The sequence below is a fragment of the Falco naumanni genome, chromosome 10 (assembly GCF_017639655.2).
Source record: "Falco naumanni isolate bFalNau1 chromosome 10, bFalNau1.pat, whole genome shotgun sequence".
Lineage (NCBI taxonomy): Eukaryota > Metazoa > Chordata > Aves > Falconiformes > Falconidae > Falco > Falco naumanni.
Window position 1 is genome coordinate 13,636,481 of NC_054063.1, and position 25,776 is coordinate 13,662,256.

Below are 25,776 nucleotides of genomic sequence, written 5' to 3' on the forward strand. Positions count from 1 at the left end.
AAATTCTCTTCTACACAGACGTGATCATGCAGAATATTTTTCAGGCACTTATTACTCTCCTGCAGTATCTTACAAAAGATAACAAAACTTAAAAATCAGAGGCAAGTAGTATCATAGCAACAACCATAGCATAAGGCTTTTGTAATGCCACAGGTATCCTTTGTTCTTATGCTCCTGGTCCATGTATGCATCCTCACGATGCAAATATAAGCCGAGAGTTCAGATTCGTGAAATCTGAATCCCAGGAGGATCATGTGAGCTTTTTACACAAACTGGAAAAGTGAGTATCATGAAATTTGTTGTGTTAAGGCTTAATATTAATGTGTTAAGATAACTCCTTAGAAACTGAGGCTTCGCATTGGGTCCGCGTGAGCAATGAAAGATCAAATAACATTTCTTAAGGCTACAGGTTCATTGGAACACAAAGCAAAAATTGTCATTCTCCCAGTAACGCATCATGTCATTACACCATCAATTATACAACAGAGATCTTTGGGTCTTCATGTAAAAAGCAAAATGCCACAGAAATATATTAGGTTGTCTGAAGATGAAAACTGCTACGTAAGTAGAAATTATATTTCCACCACTGATATTCATGCCCTTGAATATACTAAAATCCAATGCTAATAATTTAAATAGAGGTGATTTATTTAGTAATTGTTAATTTGACAATTAAGTAAGCCTACCTTCTACACAATGTGAAAGCGAGCTTATAATACAGTTAAGGAAAGCTTACAATAAATCTACGGGTATGCAAGACATTATAATAGTGTGCTAAAAGCAATGTTGCTATCTGATTTCTACTGGCAGATATTAAGGATGGGATTTAGTTTGTTTATTTTATATTACATTCCTTTCAGAGAGGAGTAACTGGGTCAGATGGCCATTGCAGAAAAGAGGGAGGTTGCTCCTTTCCTGAGGGAGCAACTGAACGTGTTCAAGTGAAGGTTCCACAAATAGTAAATGTCGCAGAAAAGGAAAGGGACTGCAGTAAGGGGTTGTAAGCCTGCAAATGAAGCACAGTCTGGGAAACCGCAGAAATAACAGGGAGAAGACAGGCCTCAAAGCGAGATGCCCCTGTGACTGTATACACAGACTCCAAAAATGTAAAATTTTAATGGTATAGTTAATAAAAATGTTACTGGTTTTATTACTTATCACTGGAACTTTCCTCTTATTTCAAAGAGGAAAAAGAGGATAACCAGGGTTCCAAGTATCAAGATCGAAAAAAGCTTTGCGGCAAAAGACAGTCTGCTTATGCAAAATTAGATATGGTTTGATAATGAGAGTTCTTCAGTTTAAGGGAACATAAAATGCACAGGGGTTGCTGAGCACAGTTTTTGAGTGTCAAGGAGAAATATTTTATTGACGGGTACCTGTCACTATCCATCCTCATGTCCAAAGGTCCATCCTTCTGCAGAGAAAAACCTCTTTCGGGTGTATCAAACTGCATAGAAGAACAACCAGCATCCAAGAGAACTCCGTCCAGAGTCCCTGGCTCAACTCCAGAGGAGATTAACAGAGCTTCTGCCTGGCTAAACTGTCCTAGAAGAGGTTGAATCTGTTTCCTGTAAGAAAATAACAAATAGACTCAACTTTAATTATAACAGCGCAGTGACCTCCCCTACGTATAGCAGGAATTAGCCGCACACACTTGTCTCAGAAGCAATAGAGCTACTCCCAAAGTAACAGCTGAAGTACTTGTCATATGTCAAAACTGGTCAAACCCACCCATCAGCAGCTACTTAAGCTTCTTTAACTCTTTACTCCCTTCCTGCTTCATCTCAAAGAAATGGAAATGAGACTAAAATTTCATTTCTCCAGCACGCAGGAACTCACAGGGACACCGTTCCCGTTCAGCAGCTATGCCCTGACCACTCAGGCACCTGCTGTGCTAAGCATGGTTCTTAGGCAAGCGAGGCCAAAGTGCAGAAAAGCACAAACAGTTCTGGGATGTAGAGGAGAAGCAGACAAGGAAGAACCCGACTGCACAGCCTTGTGGTTAAAAAACTTCTGGGCTCCTGTCACGGGACAAACACCTTTCTTTTTAGTGGTATTCACCATTACAAAAGTAATTGGGTAACCGAGGCACACTGGATCATAAGCAGATAAAATACCTCGGTGTAGTTTCGATTCAGGCACCTGATCACTGGGGAGCAGTTTTGCATGTGTTTTTGTGCTTAGCGTTCTTCTTTCTTAGATTTAAGATGGTTCTTGCTATGTTGCAGGAAGGGAAAGAGGCGTGGCAAGGGAGAAGATGACACATCTCCGAGGTGCCCAATGCTTTCTTGGGTGTCTAAACCTGGATGTTTCATTCGTGCTTAGATATAAGGTGACTTACAATCACATAATTCACCTATCTTTCAAAATCTCCATGAATTTCACATATTTAAAAAGATTAACCGACACGCTGCTGCATTTTTAAGCAGTGCCTGCCAAACACAACATATTTCTGCCCCTAACAAAAAGTTACTGCCTCCACCTTCGAGTTTTGATTACAGTTTGGACAACTGCTCTTCAGCCACAGTGATCAGCATTCAAATTATTACAAGGTCCACCAGCTTAACATATATAATTCTAAGTTACATGAGCAGCCCTGAATGGATGGGGAGCGATTCTTTTAACTGTTTCAGCTACAAAAGGATGACAGCCGCCCATATATCTTTTGACACATCAGCGTTACGGTCATTTTGAAAAGAAATTTTTTTCAAAATACCGGCTTCTGTCTAATCCACCTTTCAAGCCAGCTTAATGTCAAGGCAACTGGCGCTGACACAATTCAGTCCACTCCAGTGGCTACCGTTGTAAAACAGCGTACAAACAGGGGATGGGAACCCTTTTGGCACCCAGCCAACAGGAGTGAGAAAATGCTACAAAGCTTAACAAAAACACCCAAACCAATCCACCACAGGGAAAAAAGAGAGAGAGAGAGAGAGAGGGAAAAAAATAATACAAGCTCTGTTAAAAGGAGGAGGTGATGAACAAAATCATATGGAAGAACACTTAGCTGCACAATGGTATCCTCATTACAGCAGGATGAATCAACATATTTAACATGGCACAAAATCCAGGAAATACCTTCAATGCACAGATTTCACAAGGGATATCACGATCACACATATGCATTTTTTAATTGATTGCTGTCCAGCTTATAATTAAATACAACTATCCAGCTTAATAACAACTGACAGTTCCTGAAAAGCACAATGATCCACTTAAGAGATTTAAACCAATTTAAGCTGTATAGTTATAGTTTTGAGATTGTATTTCCCCTCAATATAATGAGAGGAATTTTCTTGAAAATCTGCACTACTTTGTCCAACTGGGCAGTGTTTCTAACTTTACAACTTGTGCGAATGAAAGAACTTTAAAATTCCATATGTGGGAGATGAAAATAAATGAGATCTGGACAAAATTATAAATTGCCACTGTCAAGTTCCCCCAACAGACAGTAATCCATGTCAGCAGCTATGAACTATGAATGGCTGTACAGTGCTACCAACCAACCTGAAAAATTATTCTGAAATTTACAACTTGCTAGAAATTTTATTACATTTGGGAAGTGCCCTTTGATTTGTGGTCTGCCACCTCTTTGCGACTAGGAAAAGGTAATTAAAACAGAAGTATATTTGAAGTTGAAATGTACTCTCTGGTAGAGAGATACTTCAGCTGGAAAATGTTTTGGAGTTTGCAAATAAAAAAACCTGAAAAGGAATTAGATAAGACATTTTCATGTCAGCCTTTCAGCTGTGTGAAGTAACAGCTTCCGAATATAACGTCTTTGTTATATGCTGCATTTTGTGTATCAATAGTGGATATAGGTTGTCTCTGTGAATATAAATCTTTACTAAGAACAGGTGCTTTTCACGAGATTGCAATGACTACATTAAAATGTTCATGCCAGTTCCCCAAATTTCTTCGTGGACTAGAAGAAACAATTTTAAGCATATTGGGTACCTCATACATTTCAATTAATTAAGCCAAGTATACAGCTATAAAAGATTTATTACCTTATGAAAGGAAATACAAGTATCAACTTTTTTTTTTTTTTTTATAGGTTAGTAACAATGATGATAGTGATGACAAGGACTAATCTATTAGATTATGAGCATGACACATTTATTTAAAGAAAAATATTTTACCAAGAATTCATCTGAATTATTAGAACATAATAAAACTCTTCCCTTGTCTACTATTCTTTACGCCTATATTCAAATAAGAACTGTCTGTTACACACATAGTCTTCTCTAAAAATGCTTTATTTAGCCTCAATTCCTTTTACCTTTGGATTTTTGTTTACATCACTTGTAAATCCTGTTTCCAGAATAACCTGAAATAAGTAATAAAAAACTATGTATCCTAACCTAAAAATGTTTATTCCCTACAGTCACATGCCTTCTGCTCTCCCCAGGTTTGTAGAAATTCTTCTTGCTTTCTGTTTCAGCGTTCCACTGTTTTCCTTGAGCATTAGAGGAATTTTGTTCCATGACCATACTCTCACCTAGTGTGAAACTCTATTACCCTTTATTTCTTAATATATTGCACAAACAGTGCTGAGGAAAAAGCAGGAAAGGTAAACAAGGGAACGCCCCTAAACACCTAATAAACCAGCACATATCACAACATTACAGACCAAGGGGTTTGGCGTTTTAAGTGCGTCCTGGGGATAGCATTAAAAGCTGTTAAGACACTACAAAGGGTCACTGAGAGAGCTTTTTAATCATATTACGTGATCTTTGAAGGTTACAAACTAACTGAATCCAATTGTCCTGCTTAAAAAATAAACTTCATACTTGAACAGCACTTCAAATATTCAGAATATTTTAGAAACAAAACAACTGTGAAGAGCTTTTAGCCCCTCTCTTACAAATGTAGAAGTAAAATTTGCAGGGTTTCATACAGAATGACTTGAAGATACCTATGTAGAAATCTAAGCCAATTTCAGAGATTATGGTCTGAGAACATAAAAAAGCAAACAGTACTTGTCATATGTTTAGCTCTTATTTGGCTGGTGCGCGCGCGTGTGTGTGTGTGTGTGTTGATAGCGTGGTAATTTTTGATACGTTCCCAACTGCTACAACTTAAGCAACCTCTAACCTCAAAGTATTCAACATGCTCATGGCCTCTTTATCAATTTTGACATTTTCCAGGAAAAAAAGTATTCAAGCTTTTAAAAGAACACTGGGAACATGGACAAACTATCTGATTTTAAAAATAATAAAAAGTTATTTCAGCTGCTACGTATGTTGTTGGGGCCTTAATAGATTCTATCACACAACAGCCTCAAGAGCTCACAGAAGTCTTGTACTGTTTGCTACAGTTGAAAAATAACACAGAACCTTGGATTTGGGACCCTCTGTTAGGTCATAAGAGTGTTTTATTGTATTATACTGTGACACATAGCATAATAATTCTGACAGACAGCACTGGATCCACATTTCTCAGTTATATGAAAGAGCAGAATGAGAAAGAGTTCAAAGTGTCCTAATGTATTTCAGGCTCTTCTTTCAGTTAACCTCTGGCATTCTACAATGCTTTACAAAAATATTTCCTTTTCATTTTACTCATCTGAGAGGGATGAGCATAAGAAAAACAAGTAAAGCATGAATATAACTCCTACAAAATAAACAAGAGAAAAATCTTTTGCCTTATTTAGTTTCTCTCCGTTGTCAGAGAGGTTGCTGTGACATCAATCATCCAAGTAATTTCACAGAAAAGTACAATTACGCTTTCATGGTGCTCCAGCATTTTTTATGTGTATGTAACAATACTTGCTCTTGACCTTTCACCGTTGCTCCCCTTACAAATTCGATGTATGAATACACAGAAAGCTGGGAAGCAATGATCCCTTATCAACAGTGAAAACTGCCTTCTACTCAACCAGAATAAATGGTTTCTTTGAGAAAACCAAGGGAAAACAAGCTTTTCAGCTAACTCTTGCCAATGCACATCAAACGAGGAGACCAATCTGGTGCTTTGGTTCAGTTGCCTCCACTGAGACTGCCAACAGGGGTGCCAATTAGCACTGGATGTAATGAGGGAATGGGTACAGACCTGGTTTGATGTCATTGACTCACTTCACCTGGGTCACTCAGGAGCTCTCAGACAGCTGCGACTTTCCTTCATGGCCCCACTGTGCGAGGCACATCTAGAAGCAAACCACGAAGTACTCCAGTTGTAAAACCCTGGGACTTCCAGCATCCTACCTGGAAACTGTTGTGAGAGTTACTCTGCCTCAGTGCAACACCCCCATTAAAAAAAACAATCTGAATATTCTATAAAAAATTTGAAATCGCCTTTGGCAAGTGGGAAGTTGGCAAGGTTTTCATGTTTGCAAAAAATTGTAACATCTATCAACTTGTCAATGAACCTTGTCATTACGTTCATAGCTTTATAAAAAATTTAATTACAGTTCTGGAAGAAGCCCCTGTATCTGTCTGAGAACTAACAGTTCAGTTTAGGCTGGGTTTTCTGCTACAAAATTACAAACATGAGTCTCAGTTGCTGATTAACAAAAGATCTCAAACCAGGAAGACATAAAAAGCAATTTCCACAGAACAAAGAAAGTTCATATTTTTGAATTTGAGGGCTATAACAATAATTTTATTCCATGTGTTAGGATCACAGAAATGTTTTATGAACTGGTAAATATTTACATATCATGTACTCCCACTTAAAAAAGGTATGCATACATTCTAAAAATTAAATATTTCTTTCCATATAACTTGAAGACATAACACCACCCACCCCACCCCCGACAAAATGCCCTTTCTTAATTATCCTGTAATTAATTTTTGTATTAAGATCAAATTGCATTATTTTATGCAATTTGCAGCTAGCCAGAGTTAACCCCTTTGTTATAAAATATGCAACCTTGTTATGTATGCCATCTTTATTACATAACATACCTAAAATATGTAACATGCTGTCACCATTCAGATGTGCCAAGAAAACCAAGCCATCAGAATGATTTGCTTTTCATTCATGAGAGCTGACAGCCCAAAGGGCAAGACACCACCCATCAGAAAGATCATAAATATTTCTCTGACGTTACACTGCTGCATCCAGGGATTTTAGTTTGAGGCATATGTTGGTTTAGCCTTCACGGCAACAGGGCAGTCCAGTTCTACAAGGTTCCGCGGACATAATGCAGGAACAGCTGAACACCTGCATCATCATCTCAGGTCTACCAAACATTCCTTATGACTCTCAGCTTCATTAATGATGATTTTAACTTCAAAGCTGACCAGCTTTCTTTACACCTCTGACTCTCTGTACTGGTTTCCATTCCCTCTCCTGTTCTCACACAACCTCCAGGGAACACAGGGCGGTGCCAATAAGGACCACAGAGCAGAGAACAATTTCCTGGGAAAAACAGTGAATCGGGTAGCAGAGCTGCCAGATACACTTTACAAAAATGCTCACTTTCCACGATGATTGAAATCGAAGAGTTGAGAGGAATAACTGGACTTTAAAAAAAAATGCGAATCACTGAAGGATTCATGGTCTTTACTGATGCAGGACTGTCCCACTACACCACTTGAGGATGGTTTGGGTTTTGCAGGCAGAACCACACACGGTTCTACTTCCATTCTGCCACGAGTGGAAGCAGCCAGCATTCAGCATAGCTCTGAAGCAAGTAGATAATTGCAGTTATTTCCACAGCCAATAAAACCACACTGCCCCATCAGATCCAGTATGTACTATATGTGTCAACGAATCTGCCTGTTACTTCAGTTCTCCTAATAACTGCTATTACTTTAACATTACTGCAAGAAGTTTTGATGGGCTTGTAGCTTTTCTGCTGACAGTTTGCACAATCGCTTTTTAAGGGTGAATGTTCATCTAATTATTAAAGTTCTATTTCTACAATTATTTTTAACTGTAAGAAAAGGTAGCAAAGCAACTTCCCTTAGATTTGATAAATCTTATGCATTATTTCCTTATTCTTTCTATACTAACATCTTAAAAGATATCTTTACCAAAATCTCCTCTCCATTCCCCAACAACCCACAGAAATCCATACTTTCCTTAAAGATGTAATGGTGCTTCACTGAACTCAAAAGAAACATTGCTACTGGGCTTTAAAAGGAAGTTCTGCTTAATTCAGTTGCTATAACCCTGTAGAAAACAGAAATAAATTCTGGATATACATCAGCAAGTCAGAAAGTGCAAATTAACACCAGAAACCTAACAACTGTGTATAAACATTTAACAACTGTCTATAAATATTTTTCAGCCCGTGAATATAAGAATACTAGAATCTGTAGCCACAGTCATTGCAGACACATAATTTTTTTCAACATGCAGGGAATGAGCAGATCACACCATCTTTTCTGCAGCGTTAACACGCAGTCTCAGAGGAATCTGAAATTAAATTCAGGGTTTCAAGACTGGGGAAAAGGCACACAGATTTATCATTTAATTGGCTTTACTGATCAATCACTGATCAGTTGCAATCAGCTATGCATAAGGACCACAACACCATATATGAAAAATCACAGTTTCAAAAGACGAGACCTGTGTGTTAAATGATCAAAAAAAGTGTACTTTCTCTACTAGATACTTTTCCTCCCTGTACCACTTTGTTTTGTGCTGTCTAAATATGTTTCTACCTTACCTAAATCAGTAATTAACTTTTCTCTGCATAATATGGATATTAATGAAGAAGGAATTTGTACACATAACAGAATCAAGTAATTTTTTTTTCTAGCAGAGAAAGTTAAATTATTACAGTGTCCAGTGCTTTCTTGTCTACACTCATACTTTCCGAAATACACAGTAATCTGTTCATGAACAAAGGATTATGAAGTAAGTGCAAAATAATCTTGTAGTCAGTTTCCATGGTTAGAATATAGCTATCCAACTTCCAAGGATATTCATTCATTAGATGAATGAAAGGTTTAATTTATTGACATATTTATCTGCATATTAAACATGAAGTTAACAAAACGTACACTGATGATTTTAAAAGCAACACGCAATGAACTGTTAAAAGGCTACTCCTACCCACAACCCACACATTCAATTGTTTCCAAAGTACTCCTATTACAATTTGATTTACATTTTGTTAGGTTGTTATAAAATCAAAGACACACAGCGTGTAAAAAACATTCCTTTTTCCTCCCGGCAGAACCAAACAACAAATGAAACTACTGTTAAATTTTCTTTAGGTAACAAAGCAAATTTACACAATACTTTTCCACATCACAAATTCTGGCACTCTGAAGCGCTCTATTCATGGAGAGTGCTTGCTCAAGATTGTGCATAATTGTTGCTTTGACAGACCTGCTGCTACTGATACTTGAATATATTTGCATAACCTTTGCCTTGTTAACAAAATGCTAGTCTAGACCTTGAGACTCAGTGGCAATACTATGACATAATAGATGGAAAAATAATCTGAGTCACAGAAGCTTTTTCTTCTTTTCTTAATTATTCAGCAGCTGACAGTATTGGAGTGGCCTGATAAAGCCCTACAGGATTTTTATTTCCTTTGACAAACTGTTTCTTTGTTTAACACAGCAGTTAAACCTCAGAACACTAAGGATGAATACACCTGGCATCAAGAATTTATTACAAATGAAACAAGTAACTTTTCCTTCCTTCCTGTCATTCTTATCTAAGCTACCTCACATAAGAGCATGTCTACATTCCTAATTGACTCTCACCTTAAGCATTATACTGTCTGCCCATCATCTGGACTGCGTCACATCTCCCAGCTACACGCTCCTAATTGTGAGAAGGAGAAATACGAGAAGCAGAACACAAAAAAAAAGCAAGTAAGGGCAGAAGTGAAGTAGGGTCATCACTCAGCTGGAAATTACAGAAGCCCCAGAGCTTTACTTTTCTCTATCCTTGCCTGTACCAGGTCTTCCCCTGTTTGAGACAAAGGAACAAGAACTGTGCATAAACCTAAAAATACAACCATATCATGGGTTTAAATGACAGGCTAACATTCACCATTCTGCGCTCTATTCGTTTCCTAGTTTCTAGCCAGTGAACCAAGTGAACACCAAGCATTAAGTTTTCACAGAACTATACATTATAACCCCAGTATTTCATTACTCACTGGTCGGCTCATAGCCCTTCACTACAGAAATATAAGCTCAAGACTGTTTTTGCCACACATCACTTTATACTTAACCACATGCCTTTTCACCTGCCTGCCTTGTAAGGTTTTACAGTTCTTCAGAACATGTCTTCATTTTTGCTGTATTAGGTAATGTAGCCTAACCAACAATCATCAGCAATTATGACACCAATTTACTGTCTTATTTAGATAATTTATGAATAAATAGGTTGTATACCCTACCCACGTATCTTTCTGATACTTCACTGGCGAGCTCACTGCTTTACACGAGATGAGTGTGAATCTTACAGCCAGGCAGAAAACCCATACCTAAAGAAGTCTTTGCTTCTACTACCCATTCTTTACACAAAATGGTTATTTTACCTTGTTAAACTGTATTTGTAACTTAGGAATTTACAAAATTTAAAAACTTGTTCCAAATTACAAAGCACTTAAAATCAAAATTATATCTATATTTGCTTCTCATAACATTGCAATCCACTCTTGGAAAGAAAATCATGTACTTAATCCTACTAACAATTACAAGCTTTACATACATATTTAAAAAAAGAGAACTTTACTAGTTTGTCAAATCAAAACCTTAAGAAAGTCAGGATTTTCAAACATTCTATCTGAAGACTTAGGTACATCCCCTAAGTTAACTGACTTAATTGCAATGGTAAGCATTTAATTCTGAAAAACTACTGAAGTTATAGAAAAGAATGGAATACTAACAACTGTAAGCGTGCTTCTGATTTAAAATGCTATTTTAAAACACAATTTGGCAGCAATTTACTTTCCCAGTGACTTTGATCTTTTTTCTAATTTAAAATTTTCAATTTCAGAATGCAATCATAGAGATAAAACTGGTTTGTTTAGGTACCGTTAACATCTTGCTGCTCTGTAGACACCACCTGGTTAGCATCCATGCAGAATCTCACAGGCAATTCTGTATTAAATGCTAATTCTTTTATATCATTTATACTATATCTTCTAATAAAATCTGGTAAATTTAGTTGCATTCCATCAGTGATGACATTCCCTAACCATCAGTGTTTCATGCATTGACATTTTTACTTCACAAGTCATGATATGCTGCATTCGAATGGGACTTTCCTCCTGCGCAATGAACATCCAGACACTTTGCAAATTATCTTTTAAATAAATACAGGAAATAAGAATAATTAATGGTTTTCATGAAATACCCTGATTGCAACTACGCATACTTTTTATGTACAAAGATTGTCTTAGTTACTTGCTACTGCAGATGACAACATGAAGTCTGAAGTTGTAAGGATTTGGAGAAGTAAGAGAATATTTAACTGAAGTAAGAGAATATTTAACTGAATAATGTTTGGCCCTGAAAGTATACAGACAATTTTAAATTACTGCTTTGTTTCTCTCTCGTCTCAATCCTATTGAGATTCATTAAAAAAAAATAAAAATGCCGCACTTGTGAAACAAGACAACATCCCGAACTAAAACAAACCAGTGAGTCATCTCCACCCAGTGTAAAAGGTAACAACCACTTACAGAATCAACACTGTGTGACTTTTTTCCAAGCAGCCAAAATGAACAGCTTAAGTTTAAAAGATACAATACAAAAAAAAATAATGTGGAAGTATGCAAACGTGATCACCGGGCTATCGGAGCAGAAGCTGTTGTGTAAAGTCCATTTAAACTATCGTGAAACGTGATCCTTAAAGCCCCATAAGCAAAAAAGTATTTGTAGTCAAGTTTCTATTGCTCTAGAAGAGGCAATGTCAGTCTAGTGAAATGCAAGTACCCCGGTAAAGGATGACAAAGTTCATAAAGAAATGACTAAAGAGAAATGTGATGAGCTGAACAATATCACATGTGAAATCATGTACTGAAGTGTCAAAAGAAAAATTCTTGCACTGGCTGGAAGATCATCATCTTGGCATCACCTTGAGGAAAAGGAACGTGAAGTTTTATTTACTGTAAAATGAGCAGTAAACAGTAGCACGAACACAGCCATAAAAAGGGAAACAAAATCCTAGGATGTACAAAATCCTAGGATGTACAAAATCTCTTCATTAGGAATAAAAAAGTATTACTAGTAAGATTTCACCCAGAGGATTGTATGCCATTACGGGAGCCATCCCTAAAAGAGAGCGACTCAAAGCAGAACTGGCACAGAGAAACTCTACTAGGATGACTAGAAGAAATAAGAACTATTATTATGAGATGAAAATATGAAAAAAAACCACAGGCTTGTTTTGCATACGAAAAAGAAGGCCAAGAATAGATGTTAATATTCTCCATGAAGTATTTTAAATGCCAGGGAGAGAAAAAAGCTAATAGATATTAATCAACTATTAGTTAATTTTATTCCACTAAAATTAAATTAGGTAACTACTTTAACCGGAAATTTAAAGAAAGTTTCATATAATGAAAAATTAGACTCTGCAATAGCTGGAGCACTGTATATAGAACTCCTAATTACTTTTAAGATAGAGCACAGTGAAGGAGATTAAATTATGCAGTGACTTCTAATACCAGGCAATTGGATTCAACAATCTAGAAGTCTCTTACAGCATGTTTATATATGAACATGCTATTGTAATTCTCCATTGTAAAGTTCACCCTGAAAATGTTTAAGTAAACTTATCAAGATGTATAAACATTGCACGTTTTACATGTGTATAAACATACTCCAACCTAAGAATAAGGTACCCCTTAGGTATAAACAATTCATTTTATTTTTAGAAAAATCTCAGCTGAATGCATAAATACAACATGAGCACTGAAAAGGCTTCTTTCCCTTAATTTTTTCCAAAGTGATTATTGGGGATTTTTGCACCAAATATAAAACTGGTATTGACTGGAAACTGCTATTTTATAACAGCAAACTGAAAAAAGACACTGCTCTCAGATGAAATGATTCTTCGCTTTTTTAAATTCAGAAAAAGAGAAAGCAACTCCCAGACACTTTTGCGGCTACAAAAGGATGATTAGGATCTCAAGGTCAACAACTTTTGATCATTACTGAAGGAAAAGTTCAGTATGTGTTTTTGCATAGTGATAAAATAGTCTGAAGGCATTAACAATGAAATATAAAAGGAAATTTTGAAATAATAATACTACCTCCCCCAACAACAACACCACCACCACAAAAAAACAAACAACAAAAAACACACACAAAACCAACTTACTCCAGGGGTATTACAACTATATTTCTTTCCAACCAGATTAAAGGAGAACTGGCTTATCTGAAAAGAACATTTTAACATTCTGCTTCATGGCTTGGGACTTTGTAGGCTGTATTTCTCTACATTTATGAGCAGTTTTCCATCTGTTTCCCATAGTAGCTGCTGCCTCTATTAGACTAGTACTTTCTTTTGTATTACTGGCTTTATTAGAGGCTAACTTCTTGTAAGTAAAATAATCACAGGTAATTTCCCTGTGAAGCTGAACACCCTTTGAGATGCTAGAAAATACACAGTAGCGTGATCTTGAGAGGCTTCAGAAGACAAGTACACTCTACTTAGACATTTCTTTAAACTGAAGTTTTCCAAAACTGGAATTATTCAAGAATCCATTTGACCCACAAATGTTCAGACTGTTACGGATAACTTTTTTCTGAGCTGTCATCTTTTTACCTGAGAATCACAGATCATTTGTCAAGAGAGACCTCCGGAGGTCTTCCAGTCCAATTGAGCCCCCTGCTCAATGCAGGTCTAATTAGATGGGGTTGCTCAAGGCCAGTTCCAGTTGAGCCTTGAACACCTCCAAAGATAGAGATTCTGCAAGTTCTCCAGGCAACCTGTTCCAGTACTACCACCCTCATTGGCTTCCCCGCTCCCAACCCCAATACCTAATTGGAATTTCCTGCCTTTTAATTTGTGTCCCAAAAACTCCAAAGGGCTCCAGCTATACGGCAGCCCTTCAGGCAGGTGAAAAGCTTTAGTCAAGTTGTTCATGAAGTTGGTAAAGGGTTTTAAATTAAGTCTTCAAGAACACTACAGATCACTGATCCGGTTTTAAATTTTTTTTTCCCAGAATTACAAAAAATAAACTTGAATTTAAGATAAAGCAACCATGTATTTAGTCTAATTATAAAACAAGTGTAGTCTGACGCACCTCTGGAACATTAATCCTTGGTGTCACACAAAGCTAAATAATTAGTTCTATGTGAAGTTCCTTTACATAGCTACTTCAAGCAGGTCCATTTTCCATATCAGAGTACTAAGAGAATAAGACTCACAGTTTTTGATGCTGGATTCTTAGCAAGATATAAAATAATCACTCATTACCTGATGACATAAAAAAAGTAAAAATCAAACCATAAATGCAAGCTGGTTTACAGCTCAGTATTTTTGCACGTTCTCAGAACAACTGATTTTTCAGTTATGATATGGTTTCTTTCTGGAAGTGTCAGTAAATGGAGTTTCATTACTTCCCATTTGTTAGAACACTCTTTTAGGAGAAACATTTCATTTCTGAGTAGAATAATCTTCACTGGAAGAAAGTTTCAGTTTTGTTACTATAAAAATGTATTTGTGTTCCTGTTCACAAATTCCTGGACTACTGACATCAATATTAATACAAATACCAGCACTTCAAGCAAAACAATTACCCTTTAATTTTGAATAAATTTCTCCTTGCCATAGCAAAAACATGGGTAATCTGTTAAATTCTTCAAAAGACACTAGATGGCTCCACTGGTGCTCCTACAACCTGCTCTGGCAACATCTCAAATCTCCCACGGGAAATACTGAAGAAAGACCTTACTATTTCATTTCAGCAGTATAATGTATCATATAGAGTATACTCCTCCCTAAGGTGGCACAGCAAAACATTAAGTGTTAACTCCATTTAAAAAACTTATATAAAAGAAACTTAAAAGACACGGTATTTCCAATAATGAAATAGCAAATAAAATCAAACAGAATTCAATAGAACCAACCCAGCAGAACTCGTTAATGTCAGAGCAAGCACACCTTTGGTTTCACTCTGCAAAACACTGCCATGAACTTGGCACAGTCAATTCCATCCCCACCACACGCCTCCTACAATACCAATGACTCTGGTGTTATATTCACAGTATGGGTATTAGATTTGTTACAAAGCGTAGCGCCTGATTTGATTTATGAAAGTAATCCTCAAGCGATTCCCCAGCTATTGCTCTGTCTTACAAAAGAACCCAAAAACTACTGCCCAGAGAACGTACTCTATGAGTCCGATTGCTCCACGCATCTGGGCTGACCTTGCCACGTAAAGCAGTTCTGACAGCATACTGCTTTCGTCCACAAAACCAGTGAGTTAGCTGTGATACACAGATTAATGAATAAAACGTTATGGAAGATGCTGTCTGCTGAAAAGATTATCAGAGTTCTGGTTCTATTAGATGGGGGGATAAAAGACATGTTCATTTCATTACAGTTATTTTGCATCTTTCTTCTTACAAAGGAGTTGCTGAGCAAATCAAATCAGACAAAGGCTTGAAACATGTAAAAATATATTTTGAGGTCTTCTTTAAATATGTTTCTCACCATTTATCTTTATTGCTTGCTTATCTGATACCAGCTCTTTGTGGATTACACGCACAAACACTAAAGTCTTACCTAAAGCAAAGAGCAGAACAACATTCTGCACGGTAAGGGCATGACACATCTTCTGTATATGTATGTATCTATGTATCTATATTTTCTTCACACAATATTAAGCAAAGGGAGAAGACTTCTGCTGATGATCCTGGGTACCTGAACCAGATTTCTCCCATAGCTACGAAGCTGGTACTCCAAGACCTCTTGGCAGAGGCACGTGTGTATGGAGTGATACACCAGCGGTTTAGATAGAAGTGAACCTCCCCATCACCCTCACTGCACTTCGCTCTGCATCAGAGTGCCTTCAGTGCACATCACCTGAGCTCCTGTCCAAAGAATCCACACATGAAGATGATGTTTAATGTGCTCTGAAGGGACATTCAGTCCTAAGGATAAGGGTATTCAACAGCAAAGATCACTCAACAAAGTACAAATCTCAGGTCAAAAGCACCACTACTCCTGTTGCACCATGCTACACGCTAATGAAGGCATGGCTTATTACTGGGGACCTGGGAATTTAGATGGAGGACTCCACCATCACATAGGCTCATGTTTCCAGGCAGCACCTGGGTCACTTTACAAAACACAAGATGGAAAAATACACGAGAATAATTTTCTGTTGGAAGAGACCCACAATGATCATTCAGTCTGACAGCCTGACCACTTCAGGGCTGACCACGAGCTAAGGCATGTTATTAAGTGCATTGTCCAAGCACCTCTTAAACACCAGCAGGCTTGGGGCATCGACCACCTCTCTGTTAAGGCTACTGAAAAAACAATATGTAAGGACACACACAAAAAAAATCCACATAGGAATTTTTCAAGGAAGTTGCATGAAGCCCGTATTTTCGTTAAGAGAAATGATTTCTTCCCCACCCACCCCACCCCCTCAAAAATGGATTGTCAGTATAAAGCATAGTTAGTGATAGATCTTGACTGTTTTGCATAATATTACAGCAAAGTAGGAAATTATGGTGGACATTTCTGTGGTTTAAAAAACATCAAACCAGTAATTGTGAACAGTAGCCGAACTGAATGGCAACTCAACAGGTTTTTTACAGGCACTGATCCTGGGCCTGGTACAAGTCATTATTTTCGATACTGATAGAACAGTTAATACTTTTTTTTAAAGTTTTAGACAGCTCTGAGCTGAAAAGCCATGGATGGCAAAATGACCATAATTCTGAAAAAAAAACCAAACCCCACAACCCAAAAAACCACATCAAAATTGGAGAATGACATGGTTCAAAAAAATTAAGATTATGACATTAGAAGACGATGCTATTGGGAAAAAAGGCAAATATTTTCACAGTGTAACTAGCAAAAGTCTGATGAACAAAATTAAGTCAGATATTCCATGTGACACAGAACTAATCAGGTACCACCTGAAGTACTGGGCCAAGTTTTACAGACAATGCTTTAAAAAAATAGCCAACAAACTGCAAAGGTGGTTAGTAAACATGACTCTCATGGAAACACTGGAAGTTGTGCTTTGTTTTGTTTTTCCTTCTGGATGAAAAAGGCTGGAGGGGATCAGGATGCTTATCTCTAGAAGAAGTTGTTAAAAAGGCATCAGAATTCAGTCATTCTGCATGCCAAGCTAAAGCAAGTCAAGGAATACTTGGTTAAAGTAGCAGCAAAGCCCTAGACACTAGGAAAAATTCTTTATTTATAAGCCACACAAAATCACCAAGACAGATTATTTATGCAATTCCTGTTACTTAAGAAGGTTTCTAAGAATAGGAAAGGAAAACGTTGTTAAGTAATTCCAGAAGTGTATTTTATTTTGGTTTAGATCAAGAAAAATCAAGCAGGTAATTTTTTTACAATGATTAAAACCCATGGATTAATGGGATGGTCTACCATCTATGATTTACTTTCTTTGAATTTCTTTTTGGATGTCATTCAGGATTGAAGTTGTTCCATTCCTGTTTGATCAGGAAATTTGCAGTTAAATTTTAAGTACCTAACATCTGATTTCACCTGAGAGTGACTGATTAAATTTTTGCCTCCATTGTTCTGTTCTCTCTTCTGTCTTATTTCCTGATACTTCTAAGGCTGCATCAGGGGTTCTTCCTTTTATCACAGATTTATTTCTTTGTGCTAGAAATATAGGGAGAATAGCTCCCTTCATGCTCTCATCATCTCCTATCCCTGCAGTCAACAGACTCCAAGTATGATTTCTGAAAGACAGAGATCATAGTACCTACTCTTTTCTGTCTATTTATTAGTAAGGTAGTATTCTGTGTTAATAAACCAGATTTTGGATAGACAGAAAACTTTCTGCTTGAGCCTGCAAAAGTCATCTTTGACTCTACTTCCTTCAGTATCATGAATGCCAAAGTGTCCTTGGTCCCTCTAATAAACTGCAATTTATATAAAACACATACAAAAACCTCCTCAGAAAAATTACAAGTAGTACGTAGATTATTATTATTTGTATTCTTTTATAAGAGAGAATAATGTATAGAACCCACACTTGGGGCTTTTTTTTTGGCATGATACATATCGCAAGACTGTTTCCTGAGAACTAAAAGTCATTACCCACAGGACTTAAATCATCCTTGTTTCCTTTCCCGTGCGCACAAAAAGCATAGAAGATTTTTTTTCAGAAAATCTTGGCTAGCCAAATATGACAGGAAATGTTACATAAGGTTCCTGTTAATTAAAATAATGGTAAAAACATCTGTAATGTAATCAGACATAGGCAACTATTGCCCATTTTGAAAGAGAAATTGAAAATTTTAGCTCAAAGATGAACACAGATGCTACCAAAGAGACAAAAAAAAAAACAAAAACAAAAAACAAAAGTGAGTAATTTCCAGGTTGCTCTGGACTACACAGAAGAGCTGAGTCTGAAAGGACCAGCGTGCACTTAGAAGTGTTTTCGCTGATCGATTTCATGCTGAAGTGGACAGAGAGGTGTAAAACCACCAGTACTTTCCATGGCAACTGTAAGAGATGGCATATATACTTTTGCTGTAGAGCAAAAAACGAAGTGAGACAGAAATGTACAACCATGCAGAGTTTTGGTTTTTTCCCTCTAAACAAAAAAACCAAAATCTGTCTTTCGCTCAATAGTTCCACCTAGAACTAAATATCCTGAAGACACACCCTGAGGACTCCTCTAAAGATTCTTCTTGGCTATCCCCAGCTTCCCCGCAATCTAACTGCTGCTGTTGAATGGTCAACCAATATTTAACTTCTGTTCTTTGCCATTTTGCCTGTCACATTCCACATTTACATTTTTTCCATTCATTTCACCTCTGACTCATATTATTCCTTTTAAAAATGTGCTATCCCCTTCAATCATGAATTATTCAAGTCACTTGGCCGTCTGGTATTTTTCTGATGCTCCATTTTTCTCAGCAAAACTTGCATATAGTTCTCATCTTCCGGACTTACTTTTCATCCTTGGATTGCTATATTTTTCCAGTTGTCCTCATGTTCTTGAATTTCCTGCTCTCTTCCATATTCTTCCCCACTGCTTCTCCATGAAGTATCAACGCAATCCTATAGGTATTCTCAAGACATTATAATTTCCCCACTCTCTGAACAACAAATGGGTGGTCACCACAGAAAATATCACTTAAAAAGCCTTTCCTGTTTTCTAGGGAAAAGAAGTCTTTTCTTAGGATGCTTTTTTCTCATTTACCAATGTATAACCCAAATATTTATGAGCCATGCTTCTTTTCCACTACATCAATAGAGATCAAATTAAACATGTACATCTTCATTACAAACAAATGCCATTTAAGTGATACAAAACCGCTGAAATTTCACAACACTGCACAAATGAAGATCAATCTCTGAAGCTACCTACACCTACATCACAGTTTTCCCAAACTGCAATTGAAGTCAGAAGGCTGAAACACTGAGTTGTAGATATGACTCAGTTCCTCACAAAAAGCTTTCCAATTACAATACCTCACCAATTGGACTTTAAATAAATAATCACTTGTGTACCTTGCATCTCTAGTTTAATCTAGTTCCTGATGAGACGGTGAATGTTAAGAAAACAAAAAACCTCTGAAATTAATGTGTGGACCATCACTATTCTTCTGTTCCATACTTTGTTTGTTCCTGTGACAATAAGAAGAATATACTGTGTCTGAATTACAGATATTCAGTTATGAAGGTTAATGTAGCATGTCGAAGGAGATGAATGTTCTCAAGCAGATTCATGTAAAATGCTAGCATTTGTGATAAACGTACCTGAGTTTGGGGGGTAAGGGAATGCTGAGAGAAGAAAGAAATTAAAACAACTGTGAGGCTGCAACCTGTACTATAACAGCAGCTAAGAAAGGAAATTACTGCTTTAGGCCTTTCACAATACATATACTACTGAAGGGCAGTTCCCACGCTGAAAATTTCTTCATTCAAGAACCTTATCTCAAGATTAACAAAAACTTGCACAGCAGGGATATCTACATTGCAAGTATCCAGATTTTGCAGGTCGTAACAGCCTAAACAGGAATTCATCTTGAACAGTTACTTCAGAACTTTTTGAAACGTTACTCTAATTTCCTTTTCCACAGGAAGTCCTCCAATAGATGATCTTTTCCATGGTTCTTGCACGTGCAGTAGCAAGAAAGTCTACAATCACTATTCAGTCTTGCAAAAATGTTTGTTCCAAGTATTTCCTAAATCCCTGTAAATTATTAGCACTCAGGAAAGGGCAGGTAAAATATTTCATTGTAGTTTTCCAGCTGGATTACCATTAGAATGTAATTCTTAAATTTGAGATCTAAAGTAGTTTGCCGTCTTTCAAAAGTAGTCAAGCTTGTACTCACATTCACAGTCAGGTACCTGTAAAGAAACAACTAGCTAAAAAATAGCTTCAAAATGTGCATATTCCAATGAACAGAAGACTGTTAAAGATCTCCCTCATGAAGCACAAAAGTATAAACGAGTGATATATCCACTATAAAGTTTCTTTAAAAATAATATAGAAAGGATCATACAGGAAAACAACTGTGGGTTTTGATGTTTCAGACGCCAAAGCGTGGGTTCCCTTATGTCACTGCAGCACGTACACCATTCAGAGTGAACATTCAGGCACATGCAGACAGAATGTGCACACAGGAGTAACCAGCAAGGAAGGCACCCTCTCTTTCTGGAAGACTTGATGTCTCCTTCATACAGTTGCTTAGGCAATAAAATCCTTTATCCCTAATTGCCTACTTGCCTTTCCCAAAAAACCCCAAAACTTCTCATGCACTTTCTCTTCCAGAACCAAGTGTAACTTTTCTCCTCGTTGTTTTAGTGGTCTCCAAATCCCACCACCTCTCAGGCAATCCTTCTGTTCAGTCCCTTGGGCAAACCAACCCCTTCTTTGCCAGTCCTCACAAGTACTTTTCTCTACCCCATATGTTTCAACAGTTTTCTCTTTTCTCTCAAATAATCTCAATTCTCTGTTGCTACCTTCAAGAAGAAAATGTTTGTCTTCATTAACTTAGTCAGGTCACTAACCAGAGGTTGGTAAAAGACAGCACAGCCCCTGATGTGTTGCATCTGCTGTATGATTCTGCAGCACCCAGAACAAACATCCAAATTGCAGGAGATAGCACTGAGGGACATTAAAGGCTCCATACACGGCAAATACAAGAACTAGGAGCAGAATATCCAAATTCTTCCCCCCCATGGCGGCTCAAGAGATGCTTGTTCACCTGGAATTACCTGAAAACCTTATTATATTACACATAAATGAAGAGGCCTGATAAGTTAAGATCAAGCAGCTTCTATTTACTTGGAAAATTAGGATATGGCTGCCCAAGTTAAGGATCTTCAGTTTGCAACCAGGACCATTTAAAAAATACATTGAAGTTGGCCTATTATAATAGAGATCGGAAACTTCAAGAGAAGCATTTTTGCAGGAAACAACCTATGACAAAACCTGACAATATTTTCACTACTGATCTAAAGAACACAAGATCATTAATGAAGTGCAGGAATGGAAAAACCTACTTATGTAAAAGAGCATTCACATCAAAATAAATGTGCAGGACACTAGTAAAGCACCACGTACAAACAAGTGTTTTGTAACTTTTGTAGACAGGTGACTCCAACTTTGTGTGCATATACGCAGTGCGTATCACCAAGCCCCCGAGAGATCACAGAAAATGACACAGAAGGAAAACATGTCTGTTGTAGTTTCTGTTTGTACATGATGACACTCCTTATTGCCACAACAGACAGTGATGCTAAACCCACCACCAGGAATCAGGCCCCATAGCACCCTCTTATGCAGCTGTTCCATCACCCTGTAGGTGCAACATGCAACAAACACGGCAGCCTAGTGCTGCTGAAGTTTAAACTCGGGGTGGGGGTAAAACCCAGCAACAGAAACCTCTACTGAAATTTCTCTACAAGACGGTGGATTTTGCCAAGCCCACCCCCTCCGCCCAGTTTTCCTCCACACCCCCTCTATCTCCCCAATTCTCTCTACATTAAGTCTTCTGCCCGTTTCATATCCTACTGAAGCTACCAGACTGACCTGCCAGCATGACTCAGCTGCAATTACATTAAATTCTAATAAAGGCTCACGCATTTGACAAGGCAGCCTAGCTTAACCCCTGCCTCTCAAATACACGTTTACAGCAAACAGTCAACCTGAAGCGTGGCTCGCTAGTATGTTTTGTGAATTTTGAGTGTAATAATTCATATTTTTATGCTGTAGTTTTTGGAAAGCTACATTTAGTAAGTTACAAAAAAGATCTCTTCCCTTACTTCTATATTGAGAAAGAATCCTAATTGGCCAGAACCAGTCATAAAAATTTAACCATGTTTCTGAAAACACGAGTGCCAAAGGGTAATGCATCGCTAATGGTTGCCAGTGGAATAAATAGCAGTTCTGACGTCAAAACTTTGTTACACTCCAATAACTGGCTCACTTGGGGTTTCAGGTACAGCAAGTTACATGTCAGTTTTAAATAAAGTTATAAAAATAGAATACACGGTGAACCATATTGTCACTATGCAACCTGAAACTACATGATTTATGTCTAATAAAATGTTAACAAAGGTGATAGATGGTACAAAAATAGAATTTTCTACCTCATAATACCCTCTTACTTGAATTTGAGAGGGCAAAACAAGGCAGATACTATTTCTCTTTCGTTTTTCAAAACATATGACCAAAACCAGAGTAAGCAATTTTGAGTGGAAGTGACATTCTTAAAACATTTATAGTACCTTTACCCAAAAGGCAGTCTAGTAGAATTCAAATGGTAAAAATCTGCATTACGATAGATCTTTGATTCCTTCTCCAATAAACACATTAAGCAGGAAGTGGCTTTCCCTTGTCTTTCAATTCCTTCTCTAGAGCAACTATTTAACAAAATACTCCCTTTATATCTAGTTTTATAAAAGATTTAAATCATGGGCCATGCTTGTATAACTAAGAGCTTCCAGGTTCAGTGATGCAGCCACCCAGATGACGGACAACACTATGGTGCATGTGTGCAGCTTAATACTCATAACCTTCCAGCTATGCCTATGCACAAAGAGGGGTTTAGCTGTGCAAACCATGGATGCATCCACAGGGAAGGGAAAGGACAATGCTCTCAGGGCAAAGCTTGAGACAGAAAGACCAATCTGAAAGCAGGTTCCCAAAACTGTTACCTGGGGTCCCACATAAGTAAGATCATCCTGATCAAACACTAGCATCAAGCAATACTAATCTTTTCCTTTCTAAATCTAAGCCCGATCATATGATCTTGCCAAAATAGAACCATATATAAAACATTTTTCCATTTCAGGATAGCTGAAATGCTGAGGGACTTCCAGAAAAAGAGGTGATACCATGTCCCTAAATGAGGTTAGAAGAAATACGCTGTTTTGCCAAAATTCTATGATCATTTAATTGAGCACATCCAACAGCTCACAGTTCTAGGGCTGGAACTTGAAGTGTGATGACAGCACGAGACGCAGCTATGATGTAGATTTGGAATGAAGTAAAAGCTGTCCAGCAATTAAACCTTGTACCCTGTCACTGGGGTACAAACTGTACATTGTTCTGAATATTGCTAGGGAGGAAACCACAGGTCTCCTGAGCCTCACCCCGAGATCTGTCTCTGGAGATGTGCAAAGGTTGCCACATAGAGTCATCGTCCTTTGCTCACATCATACACTTCTGAAAACTGGTGTCTCCTAATTGCATAGATGGTGCAGTTGTGGCTTAAGAAAGAGCTTAAACTGGGGAAAGGGACAGGAGGATTGACCCTCCCCAAGCATACTCTGAACTAGAAGTGAAAAGGATTTTTCCTGCCATTACTCATCACAGAGGTTGGGGTTCCATGGTGCCACCCAAAGCAAGTAAGGAGGCTGGTCCTTTTGAACAGGAAATCTCCCTGAGATGGAGAGGGTGCTCCCCCTCTTCCCTTCAGCAGGACACTTGTGCAAAGCCTGAACACTGTTCATGCAGTCAATAATAAATCTCTTTCCCTTGAATAGCAAGTCTTGTTAATCTCAAATCATTTCTGTCTTGAGCACCTTCATAAGTATTCCCGGGAGAACAGGCATTACTTCCATTTCAGAGATCAGAGTGCGAGCTAAGTAATTTAAGTATTTGTACCATGCTCTGCACATCTGCAAGTGCACACAAAAAATTTGGTTCACAATTAAAAAAATGCTCAAGGTGTTGCTCCAGGAAAACACGCAGCCAAAATAAATCCAGTTTGTTTGTAGCTCCTGTAGAGTTTACCAGTCTTCTGTTATAAAGTTTATGAAACTGAGTTTTAGACTCAGCATACATGATCATTTAAACACCAATGCAGATTATACTAAATAATAATTAAAAATGGTAACAATGTTACTATTTAACACCTGTTCCTTTCAAAAAGAAAACCCACTAGGACAGTTCACACCAACTTGAAGGAAAAAATAAGTAACAGGAAAAAACCCACCAAAAGAAATTCTTACATATTGATTATCATGGGTACTCTTAAGGAGTGGCAAAAAATAGCTTACTACATATGCTTCAACGTTTCCATTGCTGAGTTGTCTACTCCATTTTCATTACTTGATCCCAAGTGAAAGAAAGGTACTGGAAGCAAAAATTGCCTGCAAGTACTTTTTAAATAGTAAATTATGCCCTGTCATATATTACAAGCATTATTTTTTTTTTCAGCTGCAGAACAGTCCTAATTTTCCAGTAGGCTTTTCCCTCCAGTGAGTAGCAGCAAATGCTAAAAGAAAAAGAACAAAAAGAAACAACTGCCCTTTCAAAGTGCAATTCGCTATGAACAGTGAATTTCTTCTATAACAGGGCAGCTTTTAATCCTCTCAATAAAGGTGACTATTTTACTTGCCATATTCATTTAAATTGCAGTGCACATAATTTTCTAATGTTTTATTTATGACACTGCAGAATAACCATTACATTTTAAACACATCGTTGTTCAAAAACGCAGACCTAGTTTTGTTTGTTTTGCTTTAGCTTCCCCCTCCCCCATCAGCTGGTGCACTTCTCTAGGCTGGTAAAAGGAAATTCATCTCAAGAGGGAACAAGTATTTCAGCCACAGGTTTTTATGAAGAACAAACAGCCAGAGTGGTGACAGGACCATCTAGGACTGAGCTTGCTGTGGGCAATGGTGAAGCAACGCAGATTTCCTGCCTTGGTTATGTCCCTGTTTTTATCAGTATCTCTAATCTTGTGCTGCACTGAGAATTCTACCTTTTGTCTTCCCATTGGGGAAATACAAGTTTAAACCCTTTCTTATATGACAAAAGTGGCAAAATATCCCATCGCTATGAATAACATTCCAAATGCTTCCTTCGTTTTAAAGCCATTAAACAGTTCCCATTAGAGAGGGCTGAGGAAAGAGCTCTAGAGGGCACACGGGCAGGAAAGGCAGCGGTGCTGGCAGCCTCGACGGCTTCCCCTTTGTGAAGGATTGATGGGCAGCTCTACACCACACGTCCCTCCACTGCCCAAATACTTGCACCTCGTATGCCATCACCTGCCGCAGCTCAGCAGCTATACTTCTTGCAAACATCACGTGACTCTGGAGTCAAGAGTTTGGCAATTTTAATCAGTTCCTTCACCTCTCCCTGAATACTTTCCAACAAAAGCCGAAGAAAGCGTGTAACAACTTGGGACAATCCTTGATTCACCAGTACAAGGTAAACCC

The 25,776-nt window shown here is 37.7% G+C and overlaps 1 protein-coding gene across 8 annotated transcripts in view; it reads right to left on the reverse strand.

Moving 5' to 3' along the window:
* The window catches only part of METTL15 (methyltransferase like 15), a 95,907-nt gene that overhangs the window by 9,626 nt on the left and 60,505 nt on the right, over positions 1 to 25,776 (reverse strand). For 7 of the 8 annotated variants that reach the window (XM_040607806.1, XM_040607807.1, XM_040607805.1 and 4 more), the window contains exon 4: positions 1,377 to 1,568. The exons of the other annotated variant lie outside the window; for it this stretch is intronic. In XM_040607806.1, coding sequence (XP_040463740.1) covers positions 1,377 to 1,568 — 192 coding nt within the window. The remainder of the gene's footprint in view (positions 1 to 1,376; positions 1,569 to 25,776) is intronic. 8 annotated transcript variants of the gene reach the window in all.